Source organism: Meriones unguiculatus, chromosome 18 (assembly GCF_030254825.1).
Source record: "Meriones unguiculatus strain TT.TT164.6M chromosome 18, Bangor_MerUng_6.1, whole genome shotgun sequence".
In the NCBI taxonomy this organism is placed as follows: domain Eukaryota; kingdom Metazoa; phylum Chordata; class Mammalia; order Rodentia; family Muridae; genus Meriones; species Meriones unguiculatus.
In genome coordinates this window covers 13474558-13498843 of record NC_083365.1, presented here as the reverse complement: position 1 = coordinate 13498843, position 24286 = coordinate 13474558, and the positions used below count along the sequence as shown (strand labels likewise).

Here is a 24286-nt window from a genome sequence, read left to right as displayed (position 1 = left end):
ATCAACAATGTTCACAGGGCGGGCATCCAAAGAGTAAGAAAAACCTCAACTGAAGGCATGTTTAGTCAGGGTGGTAGTATTCCCCCAGGATCCCAGCAGTCCAGATGCTGAGGCAAGATCACCAGTTCAAAACCACCCCGGTCTACACAGAAAGATGCTATGTAAAAAAACAAGAAAGAGAAATGCTTTCTTGGCAGAACAATGACACAAAGTACAATGCAGGAAAACAGCAACAGCAAACCATAATTTACAACGCCTCAGACAGAAATCTCGAACATCACCATAGTCACTAGGAAATGCAATTTAAAAGCACTCTGAGATATGTCTGCAGATCACCAAACTGAAGTAACAAGTAACAGATAAGGAAACATTCTCTTAACATTGCTGGAGGAAATGTGAAATGCAAAGTGGCTCAGGAATTGTTGGCCATTTCTGTAAAGCTGAGTATACACTTCAGTATGTATCTTTCAGTCCTAGTCCTCAGTACTCTCCTCTCCATAAGGAAATTAAAACTTATGCTGACATAAAAGCGGTGTGTGACTGTTTAGAGGATCCATACTTATAACCACTAAAAAAGGAGCGAATCCAGCTATCAGATAAGCCAACTACGGGGCTGCAGTGCAGTGGACTGTCAGCAACAGTGAGGACCTGGTGGTTCATGGTGAGAGACGCAGCAAATGTTCAATATTCTAATTAAAAAAAGAAACTATCTGCTGAAATGTATAAAACTGTGAGGGGAAGAGAAACTGTGATTTTAGTGTAATTTGTGGGTGTGTATATTTGAGTGTCTGCTGTGGTACGTATGATAATTTAAAAAAACACAAAACTAATTAAGGTAAGTCAGTCAAGACTCTAAATACATACCAAAAGCACCAGCCTGCTCCTCTCGCAGACCCCAGGGAGGTAGGGATAGGGTGGCATTCCTTCGCCCTTCAGACAAGAACTCACCCACTGATAAATACTTGGCGGCTCAGAAGTGAAAAATGAGGGCTGATGCATGAACCCCATCTGACCTGTAAAATTATATAAACATTTGTTAAGTCACAAATACATTACGAGAAAAGAGTGGCCACAATATTTGTCCTTTCAAACTATTTTATAAATATAAAGAATTCTATTTTCAATATTATCCAAAGTGAATCATATCCTTGTCATAGTAAATAGCTGACTACATTATCTATAAATTTAGGTTATTTCTATTTTACTCCATTCTAAAGAGAAATTTAGCAATGTCATTTACAAAGCATACAAAGAACTAGCGAAGAGTTGGCCAAATGGCTCAGTAAAGGCACTTGTCATCAAGCCTGACAACCTGAGTTCTATCCCTAGGTCTACATGGCAGATGGAGAGAACTGACTCCAGAAAGTTGTTCTCTGAACTCCACATGTATGTAATGGTACATGAATATCCGCATATGCATACACATATGCACCCCCCCACACACAAAATATACCTAATTTGTTTTCAAAGACTGTAACTTTTTTTCTGCCTAGCTCTACAAAGATTTAAAAAAAAAAAAAAAAAAAGGGACACAAAAGATACAGCTTTGTTCTTTGAGCCCCGACTGGAACAGTGGGTAATATAAGTGTTTACATAGGTGTTGCCCAACATGGTAACTACTAGCCCTGGTGACTACTAAGTATCTTGAATATGGCTAGTGCACTGAGGAGATAAATTTTTACTGTTAATTAAAGTCAAGTAAAGGTATGACTATTGGCTACTAACTGGACAGCACAGGTCAAGGTTAGCATCTCTGGCACTAGGAGCTATCTATGCTTTGGAATGGGCAGTTTTAACTACACACTAAAGAAGTTATGGCTTACTTCAATTCAGCTCAGACACTACCAATTCAAATCAGCTTGACTAAAAGTAAGACATATATCCTCTGCTCTTCCCTGTGAGAGACACAACAAGATGCCTATCCAGTGTTCAGAAGGCCTGCAGTGGTGTTGACACTCACCTTGGTCAATTGTACACACTTGTCCAGTTGTTTTGACAAGAGTTGGGTAATCTCTGAAGTAATGATCCATGTAAGGTTCCAATTTTAAGTCCCTAGAGCATAAGAGCATACAGACAGGAACGAGGGTGTAAGCAGCCGCCTGCAGTCAACTTAACAATCTTAAAAGCATGCTCATGAGAAAGCTTTCAAATCTAGAGTATCTTCAGGTCCTTCTGCTGTCACACACCTTCTGTCTACACAGATTTCATGAAGGTCAAACTAGAGAAAGAGCACTACCTTGCTCCTTCCTGTTGTTCACTGGCTGTGTGAACGTCAGCAAGTAAGCTCCACAGACCAGAGACACGCTACCTAACTCACTCTGAGGCTTCTTGATTGTTTAGTGTTGTTTTGCTTTTTCTTTCTTCTCAAACACAATGGTCTCCCTCAGACACAGCATTTCCACCAGTCTTCCAGGCACTAGGATTACAGGCATGTGCCACTATACCTGGCTACTACAAGTTCTGAAGAGTAACATGTATGTGGGAAATACAGGGCATGGTGGCACACATCTGGAAATCCTAAAATTTGAAAGGCTATGGCAGAAGCATCCGAAGTTTGAGGCCAGCCATATTTACAAGGACAGGTGCTATGTATTTCAGAAAGCCATGATCAGTGTTTAGAAAAATTAAATTACAAAATGGCATTTGTGATAGCAATGATCTATCATTTGGGAAATAAATCATCAAATACACATGCTAGAGCTGGGCGTGGTGGTGTTCATCTTTAATCCCAGCCACTCGGGACCAGCCTGGTCTACAAAGTGAGTTTAGGACAGCCAAGGCTACACAGAAAAAACCCATCTCGAAAAACCCAAAATTAAAATAAATGAATAAACATGCCATGTTTCAGAAAAGTATTTCAGGATCCTCAGGATCACAGAAGTCAGAAAATGTGCTATCATCTTAATTAAGAGGCTGAAATGCCAACTTTAACTTGTTGTCACCAAGGGTCTCAAAAGTCTAAACAAGAGTAAGCATGGCTTTAGGAGAACAGTGCCAAACAAGGCGCTACACTGCGAGCACCTTCCCCCTGGACGGAAGTCGGTGCAAAGCAGCTACCGCTACACTGCCACTCTTGCCACGCATGATTGGGACAGTTTCCCCACCACCACAGCAGGACAAGTGTTTGGCACTTCATCCACACAAGAATTTTCGAAGGGAAGGCAACATGTCAATGTGGGCACTGTTACAGAACAGAGGCAAGAGTGCAGCCAAGCAGCTTGTCAAAACAGAAGGCCCAGTCAGGCAGTCACACTGCTTCTGACTTTCTCTGAATCTTGAGATAAATACTAAAGATCCCCACATGGCCGCAGGCACACACATAACTAGTACCAACAGTTTTATGTTTTGCAGACAATGCTGTGGTTGTCTGCAAGGGATAGACTGGAGAGTTTTTCTAGTGAGGTTCCTATGCCACATCATAAAAAGCAAGCCCTCTCGGACCTCTTGCAGTGTCCTAATGACATCTATCTACCTTGCCAACTGAACAAGAAGATCCACAAGAGAACAAATCCCTTCTCCCATTAGAGTATTCAACTTGAGCTCTTCATAAACCAGGTGAAGAACAAAGAAAATTGCAGGAATGTGAGCAAAAAGAAGAGTGGAAGAATCCAGACTGAGGTTCTGCGAAACATCATCTTCTTTTGCCTTTGCAGTCTCCAAAGCACTCAAACATAAAGATCTGTTCAGAAGATGAGACTCCACATTGTGATGGTAGTCTGAATTCAGTAAATATTCCCAGTCCTGCGAAGGAAAAAAAAGGAAAGTAATTATTTACATAATGCCTCTTGAAAATATCATTTAAAAATAATAGCAGGGACGGCCGGGCATGGTGGCAGCCAACTTTAATCCCAGTACTTGGGAGGCAGAGGCAGGTGGGTCCCTGTGAGTTCGAGGAGACCATGGTTAGGAGAGAACTCCAAGACAGCAAGGGATATGCAGACAGTCCATGTCTTGAAAATCCAAAAAACAAAAACAAAACAAATAACAACAACAACAACAAAAAAAAAAAAACCAGGGCTAGAGAGATGGCTCTGTGATTAAGAGCACTGGCAGTTCTTCAAAAGGTCCTGAGTTCAATTCCCAGCAGCCACATGGTGGCTCATAGCCATCTATAATGAGATCTAGTGCCCTCTTCTGGCATGCAGGCAGACTACTGTATAAACAATAAATAAATAAACCTTAAAAAAAAGAAAAGAAAAACCAAACAATAACAACAACAACAACAAAAAAAAAAAAAACTGTGGGGGCATGGAGAGGTTCAGTGACTATGGGAACACAATACTCTTGCAAAGGAGTGTGATTCCCAGCACCTGAATTACACAGTTAATAGCCACTTTAATTCAAGCAGGGATCTGACATCTCTGGACCCCACAGGCACCTTCACTCAAAAACAAAAACAAAACTGGAAACAGACTCATATACCCATCAATAGAAGGAATGCAAAACAAACTTCAGTATACCACTAGGTAATAAAAAGAACAGACAAATGATATTTATACCACCATGGATGAATCTCCAATATATTATGCTGAATGAAAGAAACCTTAAGTATACCAGAATACAGACTGTTATCATGTCATTTATATTAAAATCTAAAACAGGTACAACTACTGTATGGTCAAAGAATTCAAGTCAGGGCTTGCCTGAGGAAAGAGAGAAAGGATGGATCACAAATAACACAGTATGAAATGTTTTGTGCTTTGGACCACTTCAGAATATGCAATGGAATCTGAGGTACTTAAGCCTAAACCAGAGAAATGCTACATAAAATGGTAAATGCTGTCAAATAGTTATTAATTACCAATACATAAATCTACAAGTTCAAGCTGAAATCATACTAAAATATATACATTTATAGTAGTTTTCATATGTTGGTTAAAGACAAAAGTAAATAAAAGAAAACATAACAGATTCTATCCTTCAAAACAACATACTCAGACATAAAATAAAGAAGGCAGAAGATACTAGGAAAACTGACAAACTGACAGGAATATCAGTCATGGGACATCAGCACAAGTCTCCACAAGTCTGTAACATTAGCAAGAAATAACAATGCTTACATCGTCAGATCCAGTATCAGAAGGCCTCGCTTTTTTGGGTGCAATGACTGGAGAAAGTGATCCTTCAAAGTCGAACTGAAAAATACCCCAAAGCAGAAGACAAAATTGTTACTGTATTACTGTTAACCTATCAGCTTAAGAATTAGGATATCCATTCTGCTAATTAGAGAAACTGAAGAAAGTCACTAATAACAGAGACTGAAGAAAGTCTGGTACAAGTCTCTGCCAAGTGATCATGGGGTTAAATCATGCATAAAGCATTCAGCACAGCACACTGGGCTCATGGGTACAGTAATGGTCATTTCTTTTCCTCTACTTCTCTGATGATGCAAATTATACCCACACAATAGAATACCAGAAATCACATAAGGAGTCATTACTACTCTCTTCCATGTTATAGAAATGAAAACAAAAAGTAAGTAAACCTGGACTAAACAAATAGAAAAAAAAGGGATTAAAGGATACCATAAGTTTAACGTGTGCCCATTCAAGAAACATCAAAGTATCTGTCCCTGAGGACTGACTTTCAAGTAGGCAGTACAGCAAAGCTATAGTTTTAATGACTAGAGAGGCTATGGCAAGAGAGGTGCTTGACTACAGTTCAGGACTAGCTTGGGCATATACTGAGAGTCATCAGTTTTCGGTTGTTTTAACGGGATTTTCTTCGCACCTCAGGCCGTCATGCAACATGGAAGTGTGTGTTCCGTCCTTCCCACAAATGAAAATATGGGATGAGCCAGTTTACTAACTACTCTGTGAGACAGAGGCACAAAACTTTTTGTCAACAAGCTCAATTTGTTACTTACACATTAAAAAAAGAGAGAGAGAGAGAGCCAAAGAATGCGTACTCATAATTCTAAAATCCTCTTCTTGTTTCTCTATGTGATAAAGTGCAGAAAGAGAAGAGGAGGCAACCACTGTAAATACTTAGAATCAAAGTCAGCCCTGTTCTCACCGGAAAACTTTTCTCAAGTAAACTACAAAGGCAACTCCTTGGCACGCTAAGCACACAGAAGCTCAGTGCTGAGGACACTCATGAGGAGCTGCTCCCTGAGCACTCACCTCACCGTGTACCAAGGGGCAGAGAGTGAACAGAGCTCAGCACAACTCCTTGCCTCCCTACAACTCATATTCCAGAGAGGAAGGACGGGTACACAGGTGAGTGAAAACACAAAAATGTGCTATATAAAACATGTGCTAATGGAAAAGGCTGAACAGGCAAACAGAGAAAGGAACACACGTGAATGGGACAGACAGGGGAGGCTATACTGGAGTGACACCTGAACAGGCCAAGCAGGCCCTGCCACGAAGAAGTATTTTCTGTAAAGGAAAGAAGCGCGAAAGTCTGAGTGTGGCCCACACTTGGAAAGCGTGGGGAACAGAACAGAGGTCAGGGTGGCTGGCAGAGATGACAAAGGAGCAGAAAGGCACAAGGGGTTGGGGTTACAGGACACAGTGCAAGTCCATGGTTGATATACTGAAGGAGACAGGCAGTCTCTGGAGGATTTCTAGGCCAGCTTTATCAGGCTGCTGGGATGAGAAGGGACCAAATACAAGCAAAATGCTCCAAAGAGCTAGTCAAAACCCCAAGTTATACTTTGTTTCCAGTTGACCAGTGAGAACATGAAAAAGAAACTATCCCCACTTGCACAGAAAAAATACACCATTACTCTGATCTAGCAAAGGGTCTCCACACAATGTGGTAACAAGGGTACTTCTAAACAACACTAGCAAGAATGTTGACTGGACACCCTTTCTAAATGTTATCTGGCCTGATCTCTTAAAATACTCATCTCTTGAAATAACTAGATACATAATTAGTAATTTATGTAAAAGAAAAAAAAAACCACTGGCAAATTACTCAAAATAAAACTTTTCCAATAAGACCCAAATATTTTTTATTTGTTTAAATATGATAAGATGGAAGGGTTCTGTGAAAATTTTCTAGCAGTACTACTTTTTATGTAAAAGGCACCATTAAAGGCGTCTATTGCACCTATTCCAAGGAGCAGGGGATAATTGCTCACTTCTTCCATTTTTCAAATCTTCCTCAGTGAGAAAATACACTTTCATAATGAAGAAGAAAAAGCTCTATTTTTTTTTTTAATGGAGTTACTAGCACGAGGCCAAAACACATAGGCAAGTACGTCTGAGGTTTTGGGGACAGTAACTTCTTCATTGTCCCAAGGATGGCTGTCTGGAGAGTGATCTCCAAAAGGACAAAGTACCCCACTAAAAGCACTCTGCTGGCGATTCTGCAAACCACCTGCAAAAAATGCCTCGGAGCCTGAGCACAGCACACCGCTTCACAGCACCAATGGTGTTCTCAGACTGAAGCACTTCAAACGGAGCAAAGCACAAGTCTGTGAGCTCCCGATTCTCCTAATGACAAAACTCAGAGCACTACTTACAGTCATTTTACAAAGATGAATTGAGAAACTGTGAAAATCAGGCATTTAGTAAGACATGACTGCAATCCCAGCACTTGGGAGGCAAAGTCTGGAATGTGGTGCTACGATACAGAGCAAGACCTTGATTTAAAAAAAAGAAAAGAAAAGAAAAGGAAAAGGAAAATGTGCCTTAAAACATTATAAAGACTCAAAGCTTCCTGAGTATTTGATTCAAGCTATATTATACAATAAGCCTTAGTATGATTCCAACATCATAAATAAGGCGTACCTTTTAAGTTTGTCTGTTAGGTTCTCTGGTGTTGTGTAACCAGTTATACAAACACTACATTTATAACAGGATAAATGAAGAAAACAACTGTATTTACTTACACTTCGGGTCCAGGCTAAGCGGTCTGTGTTATAACCCATCATGTTCAAGAGACAAATCACAAACAAAGTCCATTCTGAGTGATAACTGGGTCCTCCTGGAGCACTGTGGACATTGTACCACTTGACAAGCATCTGAACTGCTATTTCTTTTGGCAGGATGAACTTGATTGCTTGCAGACATGTTTGCACTATTAAAAGCAAACCCTGAGTTTAGTATGCTTTCTATATATGTAGTCCCCTACTCTTTAAGTAGAAAGGTTCAAGTTGCTACTAAGTCAAGGCTAGCCCACAGAAAAAGAGAAATGTCATAAGGAGGCAATCAGGCACAAACATTGCCTCATCAATGTTAATCACTTTAAACTAACTACTGAATTCAACAGAGATCACAGGAAATCTGAGGACAGTTGCCAGAGCCCTAATTTTGGATTAGAAATAAGGTGAATATATAGCCCACTTCACCTGAGATAACCCTAACTACAACCACTGCTCTAATAAAAAACTGTTCCTGTCTCACTCTCAAAACTGACCTAGTTGGAATAAAGTTTACTCTATGAAGAAATCTAATTTCTACACCAATAAATTTACCTGAAACACCAATTTAATCTTTCAGTAGCTACGACATGCAACACAGGCACCTACTAACAGGAACGCTTAGGGGGCAAGGCAAGATGTTCTAAATGAGTGAACATTCCTGTCAACTAAAACCGCAACCTTTAATTCCTAAAATATCTTCCCTCACCAGCCATAATGGTGAGGGCTAGGCCAAATGCTCTACAGCGTCGACTCGTCTTAGCGACGCCAGGTCACTGGTGTGAGCGTCAGCTGCAGCCTGCAGACAGCACGGGTGTGCTATTGGGAGTAGCTCCAGACAGCAACCGTGCTCAGTCCCTCCCCCACCGTCACTGACTTCACCCTTAGCAGCACAGCCTTTTCCTCATCATTCTGCTCTATGGGCACAAACACTGCAAATGAAAATGAATCTCAGAAAACTAAAAACCAAGTATGTTACAGCCGAAAACAAAGTAAGAATAAATCAGATGTTGCAGAGCAATCACTCCTATAAACAAACTGTAGGCTGGAGAGACGGTCTAAGTCAAGAGCATGGGCTGCTCTTGTTCAGAACCTGGGTTCAGTAAGTTGCTACCACATGGCAACTCACAACCATCCATAACTCTAGTCCCAGAGGACATGACACCCTCTTCTGGCCTCCATGGACGCAGCATTAATGTGATGCACAGACATACACGCAGGCACACACTCACATACACAGAAAAGAACGGAAACTGTCCCCATCAACTGAGTGCTAAATCAAACTGTACCTAATTCTGAGGTGGCCACTTCAGGGATAGTGATCCTAACCATGGAGCCATTACTCAGTTCCTAGTGAAAGAATGGAAACAAGAAAAAAATGACAGCTTAGGCATTCTAAGTCTTTAAAAGCTTTCAAAAAAAAAAAAAGGTAATTTATACTACTGTTTGCCTGTCAAAGCAAAATCCAACAAAACAAATCGCTACATTTTTTCAATGAGAAATGAATGCTTCTAACTAAATATGTATTTTTGTAAAATACTTTCAGAAATTTCATTTTAATAAAGTGTTTTTATACAAATACTATGAGACATCATCATCAAAAAGTGACTTCCACCAAAAAGACAAAGGCATGACAATATGCAAAACAGATGGACTAAATATACTTGTTTTAAATAAAATTATTAAATATTTTTATTAATTACTTGAGAATTTCATCCAACATCTTTTTATCACAGTCACCTCCCTTTCCTCCCCCTAAGTCCTTCCAGGCCCTCCTATTTTTCTATGCCCAACTTCCTGTCCTCTCTCCTTTTCTTAACAACCCATCAAGTCCAATTTGTGCTACACTCCTGGATGTGGAGCAATCCACTGATGGGTGGACCCCTAAAAGAAAACTGACCATCCCCAGAAACCACTGACTCCCCACACTCCTCAGTGGGGGATGGGGCTAGATACATGTTTAATATAGAAATCTCAGAAGATAAAAATTCAACTAAAGTAGAATGGTACAAAATGATAGTATGTTTTAAAAATTATGAGACACAGGAGTGACAAATTCACTCGGCAGTTAAAGCAATTATCTTGAAAGCCTGGCAACTTGGGTTCAGTTCTTACAGCCCACATGAAAATAGGAGAGAACCAACTCCATGAAGTTGTCTTCTGGCCACATGTATGCAAACCCCTACACATATACACTTCACATAACAATAGTAAGTGTTTAAAATCATGAGAGATGCTCATATTCATTTTCACACATAATTTTATATCCTGCCCAAAGTGAAGTGTCAGCCAGCTACTCTACCCTTTGGAGGAGGACTTACCAGAGTGACTCTATTATGAACGGGGTCTCGCACGGAATGAATGTAAGTTCCAAGCTGCTGGAAAGTGCAATCCTCATTGTACAGAGAATCATTAAGTTTTGAAGAATCCCTCAGTTCTGGAACTGGAGACAACAGAACCACCTACAAAAAAGTCACAGCACAACACAGATGACAGACTTTTTGAGACTTAAAGAAACTGTATTTTTGCATGTGGTTTGATGATTCCAATCATTCTGTTCCAGTAATGAGCCTGCAGCAAGCTGAGCTCTTCACAGAAAACTACAAAAGACATCTGACATATACATACGCATATCATGATGCCCTCCAAATGGAGACCACTTGTCTCTGGGCTTTCTAGCCTGATGAGCACAGGTGTCAGCCTGAGTTGCTCACAGAACTCAGCCTCATTCCCCAACGGCACTCAACAGCCTAAGAGAACTAACACTGCTAGCCAACACACCATTATTCACACCTGTCCAGGCCTGCCATGTCACTCTCTTCCTCTGCACATATACCAAGCTCAGACCGTCTTTATACTGCCACAGACTTCACTCAGCCTTACTATCTCCAACCCTAAGAGAAACTCACCTAAAACAAATGACTTGAAAAACTTCTCACAAACATACAATGCCAAGGGAACTGCACTCAGAACACTGTCTTTTCCTCCACCCCACTTTTACCACATAATAGTTTTCTAAATTTGGACAATGAAGCTCCATGTTCCTCTGCACATCCACCTATAAAGTAAAGTATCTTCCTAGTGAGTACAGTTGTTCTAATAGGAAAATACTGATAGAGACAGTGCCTAGCATGTAGACAATTTAAAAATAATAAGCTGTTGTTGTTACCCCACTCTTTATATCACTACTATATCCCACTCTCTGCTCCGCCCCAGCCAACACACTATTACGTATTCCACAGATCTGTTGAGTCTTTAGCTCAGGTTTTAGGAGACACAATGACGACATGATCTTCTAGCTACATACGGTATTGCATACCTGTAACCCAGCACTGATGAGCTGAGGGCAGGGGCATCGGGAGCTCAAGATTAGGCCACCATGAACTACACGTGATGCCTCAGGAAGAAAAAGCTTTTTGTACACTCCTATGTTCATGCCCTTGCCCTGAACAGTCCTTTATTTACCCTCTTACCCTCAAGATTTAGGCCAGAATGACACGCCTTGAGCAGCGTGTCCTGCCCTCGATAAAGGCAGAAGCATTAACACCTTTGCTCCTCAATTATAATTCTTTTTTTAATCATTTAATTTTATTTTATATGCATTGGTGTGAGGATGCCAGATCCCCTGGAATTAGAGTTAAAACAGTTGTGAGCTGCCATGTGGTGGAAATTGAACCCGGGTCCTCTGGAAGAACAGCCAGTTCTTAACCACTGAGCCATCTCTCCAGCCCCTCTTATAACTCTTAAAGGGATACCTTAAATTATGATTTTTTTTTCCTGTTTTTCTCTTTTTGGATTTTCAAGGCAGGGTGTCTCTGAGTAGCCTTGGTTGTCCTGAACTCGCTTTGTAGACCAGGCTGGCCTCAAACTCAGGAGAGAGCTGCCTGCCTCCACCTCCCCGAGTGCTGGGATTACAGGCAAAATTATGATTTCTTATGCAGACCATACATCTAGTACATTTTGGGAAATTGTGAAATCTCTAGATTAAAAAAAAAAAAAAGTATTTTCACCTCATCCTCAAAGAACATAGCACAAAGGAAATCAGCATGTAGGAACCTCCACTTTTGCTTAAAAACTTGTATCTGTAAGTATTTCCTAAAATTAAATTAACCATGCAAAGAACTCATACTTGACCAAACCTCTTTAAAATCTGATTAACATTCGATGAGACCTGGTCTATTTCTTACCTCGTCCATTGATCCAAGTAACTTGCTGAGAGGTTTGGGGGTGCTAACCCCATCAAGCGGGGTGCTAGGCCGAGGCATCATGTTGGACATTGTCAGGGAAGGAGCAGGAAGCCCAGGAATGAAAACCTTCCCCACCTTGAGCAATAGAAGGACGAGGGGAAGGCGTCAGTGAATAGATCCTGTTCTTAGGTTGTATGTTTAGGACATGAGCTAAAAGTTCTTTACATAAGTTGAAGTTCATGCTCACTATACACAACTGAAAAGCAAAATGCACATTTAACAACCTTTCAAATTCTACCAGCCAACTGTGAATACCTAGGTATAAATTCTTTTGTTTAAAAAAAAGCTGTAAAAGCAATGTTAAATAGAGTTTATTATCAAATTTCATAAAGTACATCAAGAGTCATACTTATAACCCCCTTTATATAAAAATTCAAAAAACTGTTCTTCAGTGACTCATAAGTGCAAAGCTAACAATAAAATCAAAAGACAGTTTATTGAAAAATTCAGGATAGTGTGTTGGAGAGGCAGATGGCAGATGCATTCAGAGAACATAATAAAGCTATTGGCCAGGTATTGGGGTGGAGGGGGGGTGGTCCCAAGACATGCGCTACTTAATGAGACCCCGCCTTATAGACAATAATATTAATAGAAAAAAAGAGACACTGGCAATACATTTCCTTCATGGTTCCTTAGACTAAGTATATCTTTTTACTTGTTCATTTATTTTTTATTTCTTGAGACAAGGTCTCACGATGTAGCTCTAGCTGTTCTGGTACTCACTAGGTAGACCAGGCTGACCTCAAACTCACAAAACTCCACCTCCCAAGTATGCACCACCACACCCAGCTTAAGTCTATATTTTTAAATTTGACAAGTGTTACAAAAGGAAGCTACAACCAACATATATAACATTTAGTATAAAAAATGCCAGGTTTGGGGCACATGCCTTTAAATACTGCAGCAATGCTGGTGCTTCCCCAAGCTGCTAATCTTCCATTCCCAAACTGGTTTCCAAGGCTACCTGTACACAATGAAGCTTCCCATTTGGCGGTGACACGTGCGCAGCAATGCATTTATCAGTGAGCCCTAGTCCAAATTAAGACTGGCCTCCACAATTAGCTTCATTTTCCACAAGAAGCTTCTACAAAATTGCACAGAGGAAGCAGAGCCGACTGTAACGGAGGCAGCGCTACCGAAAGCACGAAGCGCTGCTTTCACATACCCGAACCACTCCAGTGTACAGCACCAGGTTCCCGTTGCCTTCCAGTACCAACATGGTGTCTATCTTCTAAAGAGGAAAGAGAGCAAACCAAAATACTCTTGCATTCTGAGTAAATAATTTCCAGAAAAATCGGACAGAGCACAGTACTTTCACTGTGCATTTACCTCCACTGGTGCTGCATCTTTTGCATGTACGTTGGTGACAGAACCAAAGATGAGCTGGGTCTTGTCATTGCTCTCTTGAAACTTCACACAGCTAAATATGAAAATAAAGACAAAAAGAAACGCATCTGAAGAGTCTTATGTGAGTCAGGCGTGGTGACGCACTCCTTTAATTCCAGCACTCAGGAGGCAGAGGCGGACAATCACTGTGAGTTCAGGGCCAACCTGGTCTACAGAGTGAGTTACAGGACAGGCAGGGCTACACAGAGAAACCCTGTCTCAAAGAGAGAGAGAAACAAGTATGTGTTCACTATAGCTGGAGAACAAGAGGACAGACAGTATGGGATGGATACAAAAATGCAGCAAAGGAAAAATCATCAAGGTAACAAGGTGTTTTGTATCTTAACTGTTACGACTATTACACAAATCTGCAGATTTGAGAAAACTGCATGAATACATATAAATATACACAGAAATGAATACATGTAAAACAAAAGAATGGCGATATGTGGGTCATACGGACACCAGTTTCCTGATTTTAGAAACATGCTATGGTTACATAAGATGTTACCACTGGGAAAAAAGACTGTATGGGGACGAGGGGAGCTAGAAGCCTCAGCAGGTAAAGCCTGACAGCCTGCATGTAATCCCTAGGACCATACAGTGAAGGAGGACAGATCCTCTAACTTGTCCTCAGACCTCCACATGAATGCCTCAGGATACAGACAGACACACAGGCACAGAAAGACACACAAAAAATGAAATAATAAGAAGGACCTCTCTATAATTTTACAGCTTGCTATAAGCTATAGTAATTTCTAAGTGAAAAAGTAAGACAGAAAATCCCCCAGAATGAGGCTGTCTGAGTCTCATTAGGGCAAGTCATCTCTCCATTAGAGGGGCAAATTAGCTGCAAATGGCAGAGGGACTGTCCATGGTGACAGAGTGTTTAAGCCTGAACTGTGGTGGCTGATGGCTACACACCTCTATAAATGCACTAAAAATAATCTAACTGTGCACTTACTACAAGCTAATATTATGATACATAACCTACTTCTCAATAACGCTACATAAGACAAATAGAAAGGGACAGAGTGAATCAGCTCTAAATTTCTTCAGAGATAATAAGAAATAAAAACACTTACCGTAACTGAAGCTGGGTTTCCACTAAAAAGCACAGGAACTTCTGCCCACACAGGTCAGTTGTTATAAATACCTTCGAGGCCGCAGAATTTTTCTCTCTGAAGTAAACACATGAATAAACTGTCAGTATTAGTCTAAAAATCTACCTCAGTAACTTAAAAATCTTTGAAAACGTTCTACAAGAAAGCTAAATACTTCCTGGATCAAGCAATAACCATGACACAAAAACTCCATGTTCTGTGTATGTGGTCAACTCTCACTTCTAAAACTAACCTTTCCACTTCCAGATTCCCTCAGACATCCACCGTGGCCTTTCTCTGTCTAAAAAGCACGCTACAAGGGATGAAATGAAGGGCTCGGAAGATGGCACAACCAGCAGGCACTTGCCATGCAAGGGTGAGGATGAAGTTTGAATTCCCAGGACAAAACTAAATGGCAGGTGAATGTGGTGGTCCAAGTATAAATGGAAAGCAGAAACAAGGCGTTCTAGGACCACGACAGATAATATAAGCAGCCAGACTAATCAACTCTGGATTCAACTCAATAAATAAATTTATTCCTCAATAAATAAGATGCAGGAGAATCAGAGAAGACTCTTGATATCAAACCCAGACCTTCACATGCACATACCAGCAGAACTACACATGCAAACATACACATACACACACAAATATATTACATACACACAAAAAGAGAAAAAGAGAGAAAGAGAACATGCATGCAGGGATAAGAATGTTTTTTAGGGCTGGAGAGATGGCTCAGAGGTTAAGAGCATTGACTGTTCCTCCAAAAGTCCTGAGTTCAATTCCCAGCAACCACATGGTGGCTCACAACCATCTATAATGAGGTCTGGCGCCTTCTTCTGGCATGCAGGCATGATAATGTATAAATTATAAATAAATAAATCTTAAAAAAAATAATGTTTTTTTTTTAACCTAGCCACACAACCATTTTTACTCAGGGTTAGAGTTAGGGTTATATGGATAGGTAAAAAAAAAAAACAACAACAAAAAAACACTCATAGCTTATATGTGCAAAGCAACAAATTTGGGTGAAATTCACAGAAATAGTTCAGGGAAGGCAAAACACCCTGAGGCTGCTCCCTAAAACATTCTATGAATCTACGCTCACTTCCTCAGCTCCCGTTCACCTTCTGTCCACGCTGCCCTGCCCACTCTCAAGCCTAAGGGAAGTAAAGTAACCCGACTGTCGTCCACACACCTCCTCTGAGGTCAACAGTTAGGGAAAAGCAACACCAGCATCTGAAATACTAGCACTACTTTCTTCTTGAAATGTTTGTGTGTTCCTGATGTCCTACTGGTACTCCCACCTGACTTTGCGCCTCTGCCTCTGCAGTCCCTAGCCTTCTACACCAGTCGATTTTAACTTGTTAGGAAATGACAGACTAATGTGAAAATTGAATGAATTTTTAAAAACATTGCCTAGGAAAGGCTTACACTACACATCTCCACCATCACCTAACAATTCCACAATTAACAGAAGCCCTGTAAACTTATCCACAGCCCTCCAGGAACCCTGAGCGCTCACAGTCACTACTCACACTCTAAATCCTAACGCACCTCTCTTGCCTCAGTCACACCTACAACTTGTTCTGCTGCTTGTTTACTATACACATGTAAGCAGACCCAAAAAGCAACCAGTCTCTCATGCCTCTTCATTCCCAGCCTGCCCCTCCCCTCACAAAGCGAAATACTCCCACTCTGAACTGCTCTTTAGATCACAGCTGTCTTCTGTGCCCCTCTTTCCCACCCCTGCCTGTACAACAGCAAGTGTTCCAGTGTTACTGTCTTTCACTGTGTGTTGGACAAGCGTTAAATGCCTTATTAATTAGCCCACACACTGGCATGTGGTTGGGTTAATTAACAAATTATCAATGAGATCATAAAAAGATTAGGGTTATTTATTTCTCAAAAAGTAGAGCTGACCGGCTGGAGAGATGGCTCAGTAGTTAAGAGCAGGGTCTGTTTTTCCAGAGGTCCTGAGTCCAATTCCCAGCAACCACATGGTGGCTCACAACCATCTCTAATGTGATCTGGTGCCCTCTTCTGGCATGCAGGAGTACATGCAGATAGAGCATTCATATACATAAAAATAAATAAATATTTTTAAATGTCCAGCTGACATTTAACACAAAGATAAGATTTACTAAAAACTGCTATAAAAGCTTAAATTACGAAATCTACATGTGGTGGTTTAAGTGAGACTGCCCTCCCTCCTCCAGGCTCAACTTTATATGCTTAGTCCCCAACTGAGGGGCTGCCAGGGAAGGGTTAGGAGGTATGGCCTTGTCAGAGGAAGTGTCTTAACAGAGCTAGGCTTTGAGATTTCACAAGCCTCCTCCAGGACCGGCATCTTACTCTTGCCCTGCCTGCTGCCTGCATATCAGGATGTACCAGCTACTGCTCCAGCACCATGCCTGTCTGCTTCCCCACAACATGATAATGGACTAACTCTCTGAAACTGGAAGTCCCAGTTAGATGCTTTCCTTTATAAGTGTTGCCTTGGAGCTGGGCTCAGTGGTGTATGCATGTAATCCCAGCACTCAGTGAGGCAGAGACAGGCAGATTTCTGTGAGTTCAAGGTTAGCCTTGTGTCTACAAAGAGAGTCCAGGGCAGCCAAGGCTACACAGAGAAACTCCATGGGGGGGGAGTGTTGCCATGGTAATGGTGTCTTTTCACAGCAGAACCCTAACTATGATACTACAGAATCAGCTGTTTTACCCCAAAACTTTAAACACCTCAAATCTCAAAGATTACTATCTTTAAAAAGTATTCAATGACAAAGCATTTTTATTATCACTTTAGCATCAATAATTTCTTTTAAAATTAAGATGGTATAAATGTGTATCTCTATAGTTTATATGTTAAAAACATAACTGATGCTGAAAGATGGTTTAAAATTTTCACACATATTTGACAAGCACACTACCACTGAGCTAAACCATCAAACATTAATAATTTTTTCTTTGAAAAGAAAATTATATCCGACAAACCTTGTATTAGGAAGTGTCTCAGTCCACAAGTGGTCAATGCACAGCTCAGGAATAATTGGCTCTGTTTCTGGTGCCAAAAATGAGTCATTGAAACTGCCACTCGGAGAATGAGAAACACTGTGTCTCTTTGGTGACTGATTATGGCTTGAAAGGTTGAATCTTTGCACCCCTGAGAAAGAGTGCACACCTAAGGCAGGAGAATGAGCACGACTGCAAAATAACCAGAGAGAGGGCATTACCATGAGCAGCTGGAGTTTCTAACACATGGCAGTAACACGTCTCCAATCCTACACATAGGCAATACTTATGGTACAATCCCCCTTACACAGACACTTTCAGAATTAAATAGCTATTTAAATGGTTAGCACTTTACGATAGCCTAAAGCTTATTTCAAACGCGTGTTAAATCATACTTATAAAGGGCTGGAGAGATGGCTCAAAGGCTAGAAGCACTGGCTGCTCTTCCAAAGATCCTGAGTTCAATTCCTAGCAACCACATGGTGGCTCACAACCATCTATAATGAGATCTGGTGATTTCTTCTGGCCTGCAGGTGTACATGCATAGATGTATACATAATAAATCTTTTTAAAAAAGAAAAAAACAAAAAAAAAACAACACACTCATGCCAGGCAGAGGAGCACACCTTTAATCCCAGCACTAAAGAGCCAGAGATAGGCAGATCTCTCTGAGTTCTAGAACAGTCTGATCTACATACTGAGCTCCAGGACAGCCAGGGCTACACAGCTACACAGAGAAGCTCCGTGCATATGTGTATGTGTGTGTGTGCATGCGCGCGCGTGTGTGCATGCACATGTGCGTGCATGCCATGCATATACATAGTATGATATACACTCATGTAAAACTGAAAATGAGCCTATTTTATTCTTCAGAAAATGGCTTAATTATTCATTATTCACAAAGGTCTAAAGTATGCTGCTTGTACTGTGTCCATGCAGCAGCATCTGTGTGCATCTATGCTAATAAAACAGCATGTGGGGGCCTGGAAAGATGGCTCGGAGTTTAAGAACACTGGCTGCTCTTCCAAAGGTCCTGAGTTCAAGTCCCAGCAACCACATGGTGGCTCACAACCATCTATAGTAAGATCTGGTATACAGGCAGAATGTTGTATAAAAAATGAATAAATTTTTAAAAAAACAAAACAAAACAGCATGTGGGCAGGTATATATATCAAATATCAAAAAAGAAACAAAAATCAAAAATTAAGGTTAAAAAACTAACGAAATATCTGTAGAATTAAATGTTCACCCAAGTGCTGCCACCTCATGAGAGAAACAAAGCAACCTCACAGCAGCATAAGCAGGCTCCAAATGTGACACAAAAAACTGAGGCATCCCGGATTTAAAATCCTTAAAGAGTCATACTTTATGACTTTTCCCCCTAAAAACTATCCAAGAGCTGTCAACAGACACCTTAAATCCTTCAAAACATGAGAGAGCTAAAAAGCTTTGGCTACCTTGTTTAAAACAAAGAAAGACACCCACCTTAGAGCTGCCATGTTGGAAATGGAAGGCGAACGGGAGTGCAGACTGGGTGACGAGGCCGAGCGACTCTGGCTGTGAATGGAGGAGTAATTCTGGAAAGGTGAAGCCACGGGAGATTCGCCTTTGGAGAGGCTTCTGAGATGTGCTGTGAGGGAGCTGCTAGTGGCTGCATTCTGCAGGGTCCCCGCCTGGTCAGGGAACTTCAAAACAGCATTCTCTTCCTTAAGTCAAAATGAATGGGAAAAACAAGAAAACAATTAGAATAAAAAGGCAATTTCCTTGAAAATGGATGCTAGATGGCAGTTATTAAAGACACAGTACGTGTTCTTTACCAAGGAAACGCAATTGACCTCAAAAATGTGCAAGTGTTCAGGGTTGGCTAGCTATTCCAGGAAGAAGCAGGTGCAGTCAACCTCACCTCTGGCTTCACCCTCCGGAGAGTCCACACAGAATGCACACCCTGAACAGCATCGTAGGTCATTACAATGGAGGGGTCAATGTTGAGAAACACAATTTTCACGGCAGGGTCTACGACATACTGTACCCGTGATGAGCCAAAAAGACCTGAAAATCAAAATGGAAATGACCAGGTACAGAATAGTAGCTTTACTCTTTTAAAGGAGTTCTTTAGGAAGAAAGTTCTCATCGTTTCTAAAAGGAAAGAGAACCAGGGCAATTAAAGCACAAACCCATTCAGTGCTATCTGACAACAAATTTTAAATTTAACAAGACATTAATGACTGTTGCACTTTGACATACATACAACTCATATGTTGAAGATACGTCCTGATTCATCATTAAATTCATCCGCCAAAGGCAAAGTGTCCAAGACTCCTTCATCCTTCAACAATCAACCTCTTCATTTTTTTCGGTTTTGGTTGGATGGTTGTTGTTTTGTTTGTTTGTTTGCTTGGTTTTAGTTTTTCTGAGACAGGGTTTCATGTAGCTCTGCTGCCCTGCTTGAAACTCACTGTGTACACCAGGCGGGCCTCAAACTCACAGAGATCTGCTTGTCTCTGCCTCCCAAGTACTGGGGTTAAAGGCGCATCTACTGCATCTAGCTACAATCAACTTCTTTAGAGATTACAATCACCTATTGGAAAGGTCTGACTTGCTCACTGGTTCCATCCTGTCCTCTGTACTAGTTAACCAGAGGTAGTAAACAATATGTTTTACTTATTACAAATGAAGTTTTTCCTACTGAGTCCAGGTATTTTTCTATAGCACCACAAACTAGTTTCCACATCCTTGATAATTTCTTTCTTAGTTAAAATATTAGAAAAGAAAAAAAAAAATGGTACTTTGAGAAATAGAAAAAAAAAATTTTTTTTCAGTTTTTTGAGACAGGGTTTTTCTGTGTGTAGCTCTGATGTCCAGGAACTCGCTATGTAGACCAAACTGTCCTCAAACTCACAGAGATTCGCCTGCCTCTGCCTCCCAAGTGCTGGGATTAAAAACATGCGCTACCACCACCTGGCTTAAAAATTTTTTTTATAAAGAATTAATAAAACTAGTCAGGCTGGATGACACACACCTTTCATCCCAGCATTTGGGAGGCGGTGGCAGGCAGATCTCTGTGAATTTGAGGTCAGCTTGGTTTACATAAAGAGTTCCAGGCCAGCTAGGCCTACACAGTGGGATCCAAAACATAAAAAACAAATGAACAAAAGAAATAATAAAACTAATTCAGGATGCCATCATCCCTCTAAAGCAGAGAGGGACGAACAGAGCTGGAGACAGCTCAGCCATTAATAGTGCTTGCTGCTTTTGCAGAGGACCCAAGCTCAGTTTCTAGCACCATTGTCACAGCAGCTCAAAAGCACCAGCTCCAAGGATCCCATTCTATCTTCTGGCCTTTGTGGGCATCTGAACACACGTTCATACCCACAAGTAGGTACACATACTATACGTAACTAAAAATAATAATAAAATCTTTTAAAAGAGAGAGACAGAATCGTCCCTGTGTTGCCCAGGCTGCCTACAAAGAGCTCGTCTCAAGCAATCACCCTGTCTCAGCTGCAGCAGTAGCTGGACCTGCACGTACATACCACCACACCCAACTTTTATCAAATTAGAATCGTACTGTCTCAGTTTTACACATTACTCACAACATCCAACAAGATCAACAATCTTTTTTTTTTCCTACAACCTAAAAAGACAGCTGGTATGATTTACAATAACACCTATGGCTACTGCGCTCATGAGGCAGAAGATAACGTCTCAGTGGCTTTTGAAATGTACAAGGCTGTAAATGTCCTTCTAGTCTTCAGTCTATATCTGTAGGTACCTATTCATGTTCAGTCAGCCTAAATTGAAAGCCAAGCATACAGAAACTGTTCAGAAATACTCAAAGTGTGGAGCCCCAGTAAACTTAAACACAGAAAGGGAAATACTAAAAGCTCCCAGCAATCAGGACTTGTAACTTTTCTCTAAATAAATAAATAAATAAAAGAAAAAGACTTTAGTTATCCAAGTATCACTCATTTTCTTATTTTTAAAGAACAGCCACCTACAGGCAAGTTAACAGATGGCAGTGTCCCTCGATGATTTATATGCCTTAGTTTTACTGATAACTGTTGTCCCTGCTTTCAATGAGTTATTTTCATGATAAAGGTTTCTTTCATAACTTGCTTAAATTATCTTCTGATAAAACAAGTCACTTTTAAAATAAACTTCATTTTTATTTCCTCCCTCCCCCAATGTCAAAACAGAGCTTATGTAAAAGAACATAAAAGTATACTTACTTCCAGATTTACAAACAAGTGGAGTTATTTCATCTAGCGGGTGCAGCATGCTGAACATAGTAGGCAAAGGTTCTCTAGCAATAAATAAATTCACAATCAATCACTGACAAGATAATTATGTGCACCTCGGCGCTAACAGACAAAAGAAATCTAGTGCTACCACTTGAACATAAAATGCCCTCACAGGCTCAAGTTTGAACACTTGGTCCACAACTGTGGCACTGTTTTGGGAGGCTACGGAGCCTCTGAGAGCTACTGGCCAGCCCTGTTTCCAATCCCTCATTACACGTCCTGATCTGCCAAGACACGCAGAGTCTCTGCCACACAGCCCTTCCAACATCAGCTCTGTCACGCCTCTGTAGTGGAAGCTTTGGCGCCTTTAAAAACTCAGTTATGTTATCTAAACAGGCTTTTGTTTTAATCCCAAATGTGGAATATGGAGCCGCTTTTAGTTGATAAGAACTGATAAAAACCTTGTGCAGCTGAGAGGGGCATGGTCTTTGCCAGCTGAAGATAGCTTAACTCTGAGGACTCTGAGAGGATAAAAATACCAGAGCCAAGAGAGAACAGAAGAGGATCAAAGGCTGCTCTTGGTTCGTCCTGCTGCTGCATTTGCTGGTTTGCTAGTTAGCTAGATGACTGGATATTCTGACTACAAAGACTGAAACTGCCCCAAGGAACAAAGTCTAAAAAGGTCTATGTCTCCTTTCCCTTCTAACCTTTTTTCTCTCCTCCCTAGGGTTGGGAGGGAGGTAGAGGCGTAAGGAACTCCAAATATAATAGAGAATAAAGTTTGCCTACATGCCTTCCCTAAACGAAGCGCTGAAAATATGAAGCAAAATAAATCCTTCCTCCCTCAAGGTGCTTGTCAAGCATTCGGTCACAGTTACCATCTCAAAAAGTAACCTTCTGAACTCTTCACTGCTGTCTGCCATGGCATCCTCTGTTTTAGTTCTAAAAATATCTTCATGTAATAATTCTATACATACACATAAAAGGAAGCTGACTATGACCAGGCGAAACGCTGCAAAGAGCAGCCATGACATGACGAAACCCACAGACAGTTGTTCACTAATCGTTCCTAATGGCCTAATGGCAGTGTGTCTTTGTGGTATCTAAGAAATGCTTTTTCATAAATGGGTACATTTTTAAAAAGAGAAAAATACTTCGAGTAATTAAGTCTGCAATTTCCAAAAAGTTAAAGAGGAGGAAAGGGGCTGGCTTTCTATCATTGCAGAGATTAAAATCTGCCAACAGTTCTGATACAGCAAGCATCTGCTACTGCATACATTATGTCTGCTGTGCACATTCCTCCTTTCAGTGAGCTCACAGTTCATGGGAAAGCACGGTAACCACGCGGTCAAAAGGCAGCCACCATTAACTGTGCACTTAATAGACACTGGGCCCTCTGTGACAGTCTGCATAGATCCAAGAGGTAACTAAGAGCATCCCTGCAACAAATCAGGAAATGAAAACTAGGAGAGTGATAATGGCCTATGCAAAGTATTACAATGAAGACATGGCAGAGGTAAGAGCTGAGTCCCGTCATTACTGAGCTACTGTTAGTCAGTGTCACTAAGGAGAGCGCAAGACAAGGAAGGGCTGACTGAACAGTCACAGGCTAGCTCAAACTGGCATGAAAACGTGCAATACTTATGCTGTGAACACAGACATCTTCTGCACTCCAGCCACTTAGGTTAACAAGTTTACTTCAGAATCAACATTAGAAAAGCCTAAGCAATAACATTCTGAACAGAATGAGATGAATACCTCGGCAGGCTTGGAGGCACCTCCTGTGAAGAGCTGCTTCGCTCAAACAGCAAACCATATTTAGTGGCCCAAACATTTGCCACCTGTCAAGGAGACAGTAAAGAGACAGAAGCAAGAGAACTACTGTTTATGAAAAGGTTTCAGGAAACACGACAGAACATTCTATTTCCTTTGAATTTACTGGGAGCTTTCCAAATAATATGATCAAAATCTATGACTCTTAATAAGCAACGCTAAAACAAAAATCAAACCCAAGGAAGAGGTGCTCATCGTGAAATTGCTGTCAATATCATCAACAGGAGAGTGTAAAAGCACCGAGCATTAAAAGATGATGCAATGCAGGGGTTGGAGAAATGGCTCAGAGGTTAAGACACTGGCTGTTCTTCCAAAGGTCCTGAGTTCAATTCCCAGCAACCACACAGTGGCTCATAGCCATCTATGATGATATCTGGTGCCCTCTTCTGGCCTACAGGCAGAATAATGTATAAATAATAAATACTAAACTTTTAAAAAATAGAAAAAAAAAGATGATACAATGCAAAAAAACACCAATATTATTCATATACCTAATATAATAGAGACAAATGCTTTATTAACTATTACTAAATATCATTAAACTGACAACCATCTCATAGTTCATAATTTACTCCACTAAAAAACTATTGTTGT

At 40.8% G+C, this 24286-nt stretch overlaps 1 protein-coding gene across 1 annotated transcript in view; it reads right to left on the bottom strand.

Moving 5' to 3' along the window:
• Window positions 1–24286, bottom strand: part of Anapc1 (anaphase promoting complex subunit 1) — a 72203-nt gene that overhangs the window by 42260 nt on the left and 5657 nt on the right. Inside the window, exons 6-21 of the mRNA XM_021641961.2 lie at window positions 23618–23700; window positions 21848–21921; window positions 19522–19667; window positions 19104–19324; window positions 17601–17810; window positions 14589–14684; window positions 13447–13537; window positions 13283–13348; window positions 12058–12192; window positions 10192–10332; window positions 9160–9220; window positions 7841–8028; window positions 5061–5135; window positions 3473–3741; window positions 1961–2052; window positions 865–1013 (exon numbers count right to left, since the gene is read on the bottom strand). Of these exons, the coding sequence (XP_021497636.1) occupies window positions 865–1013; window positions 1961–2052; window positions 3473–3741; window positions 5061–5135; window positions 7841–8028; window positions 9160–9220; window positions 10192–10332; window positions 12058–12192; window positions 13283–13348; window positions 13447–13537; window positions 14589–14684; window positions 17601–17810; window positions 19104–19324; window positions 19522–19667; window positions 21848–21921; window positions 23618–23700 (2097 nt within the window). The remainder of the gene's footprint in view (window positions 1–864; window positions 1014–1960; window positions 2053–3472; window positions 3742–5060; window positions 5136–7840; window positions 8029–9159; window positions 9221–10191; window positions 10333–12057; window positions 12193–13282; window positions 13349–13446; window positions 13538–14588; window positions 14685–17600; window positions 17811–19103; window positions 19325–19521; window positions 19668–21847; window positions 21922–23617; window positions 23701–24286) is intronic.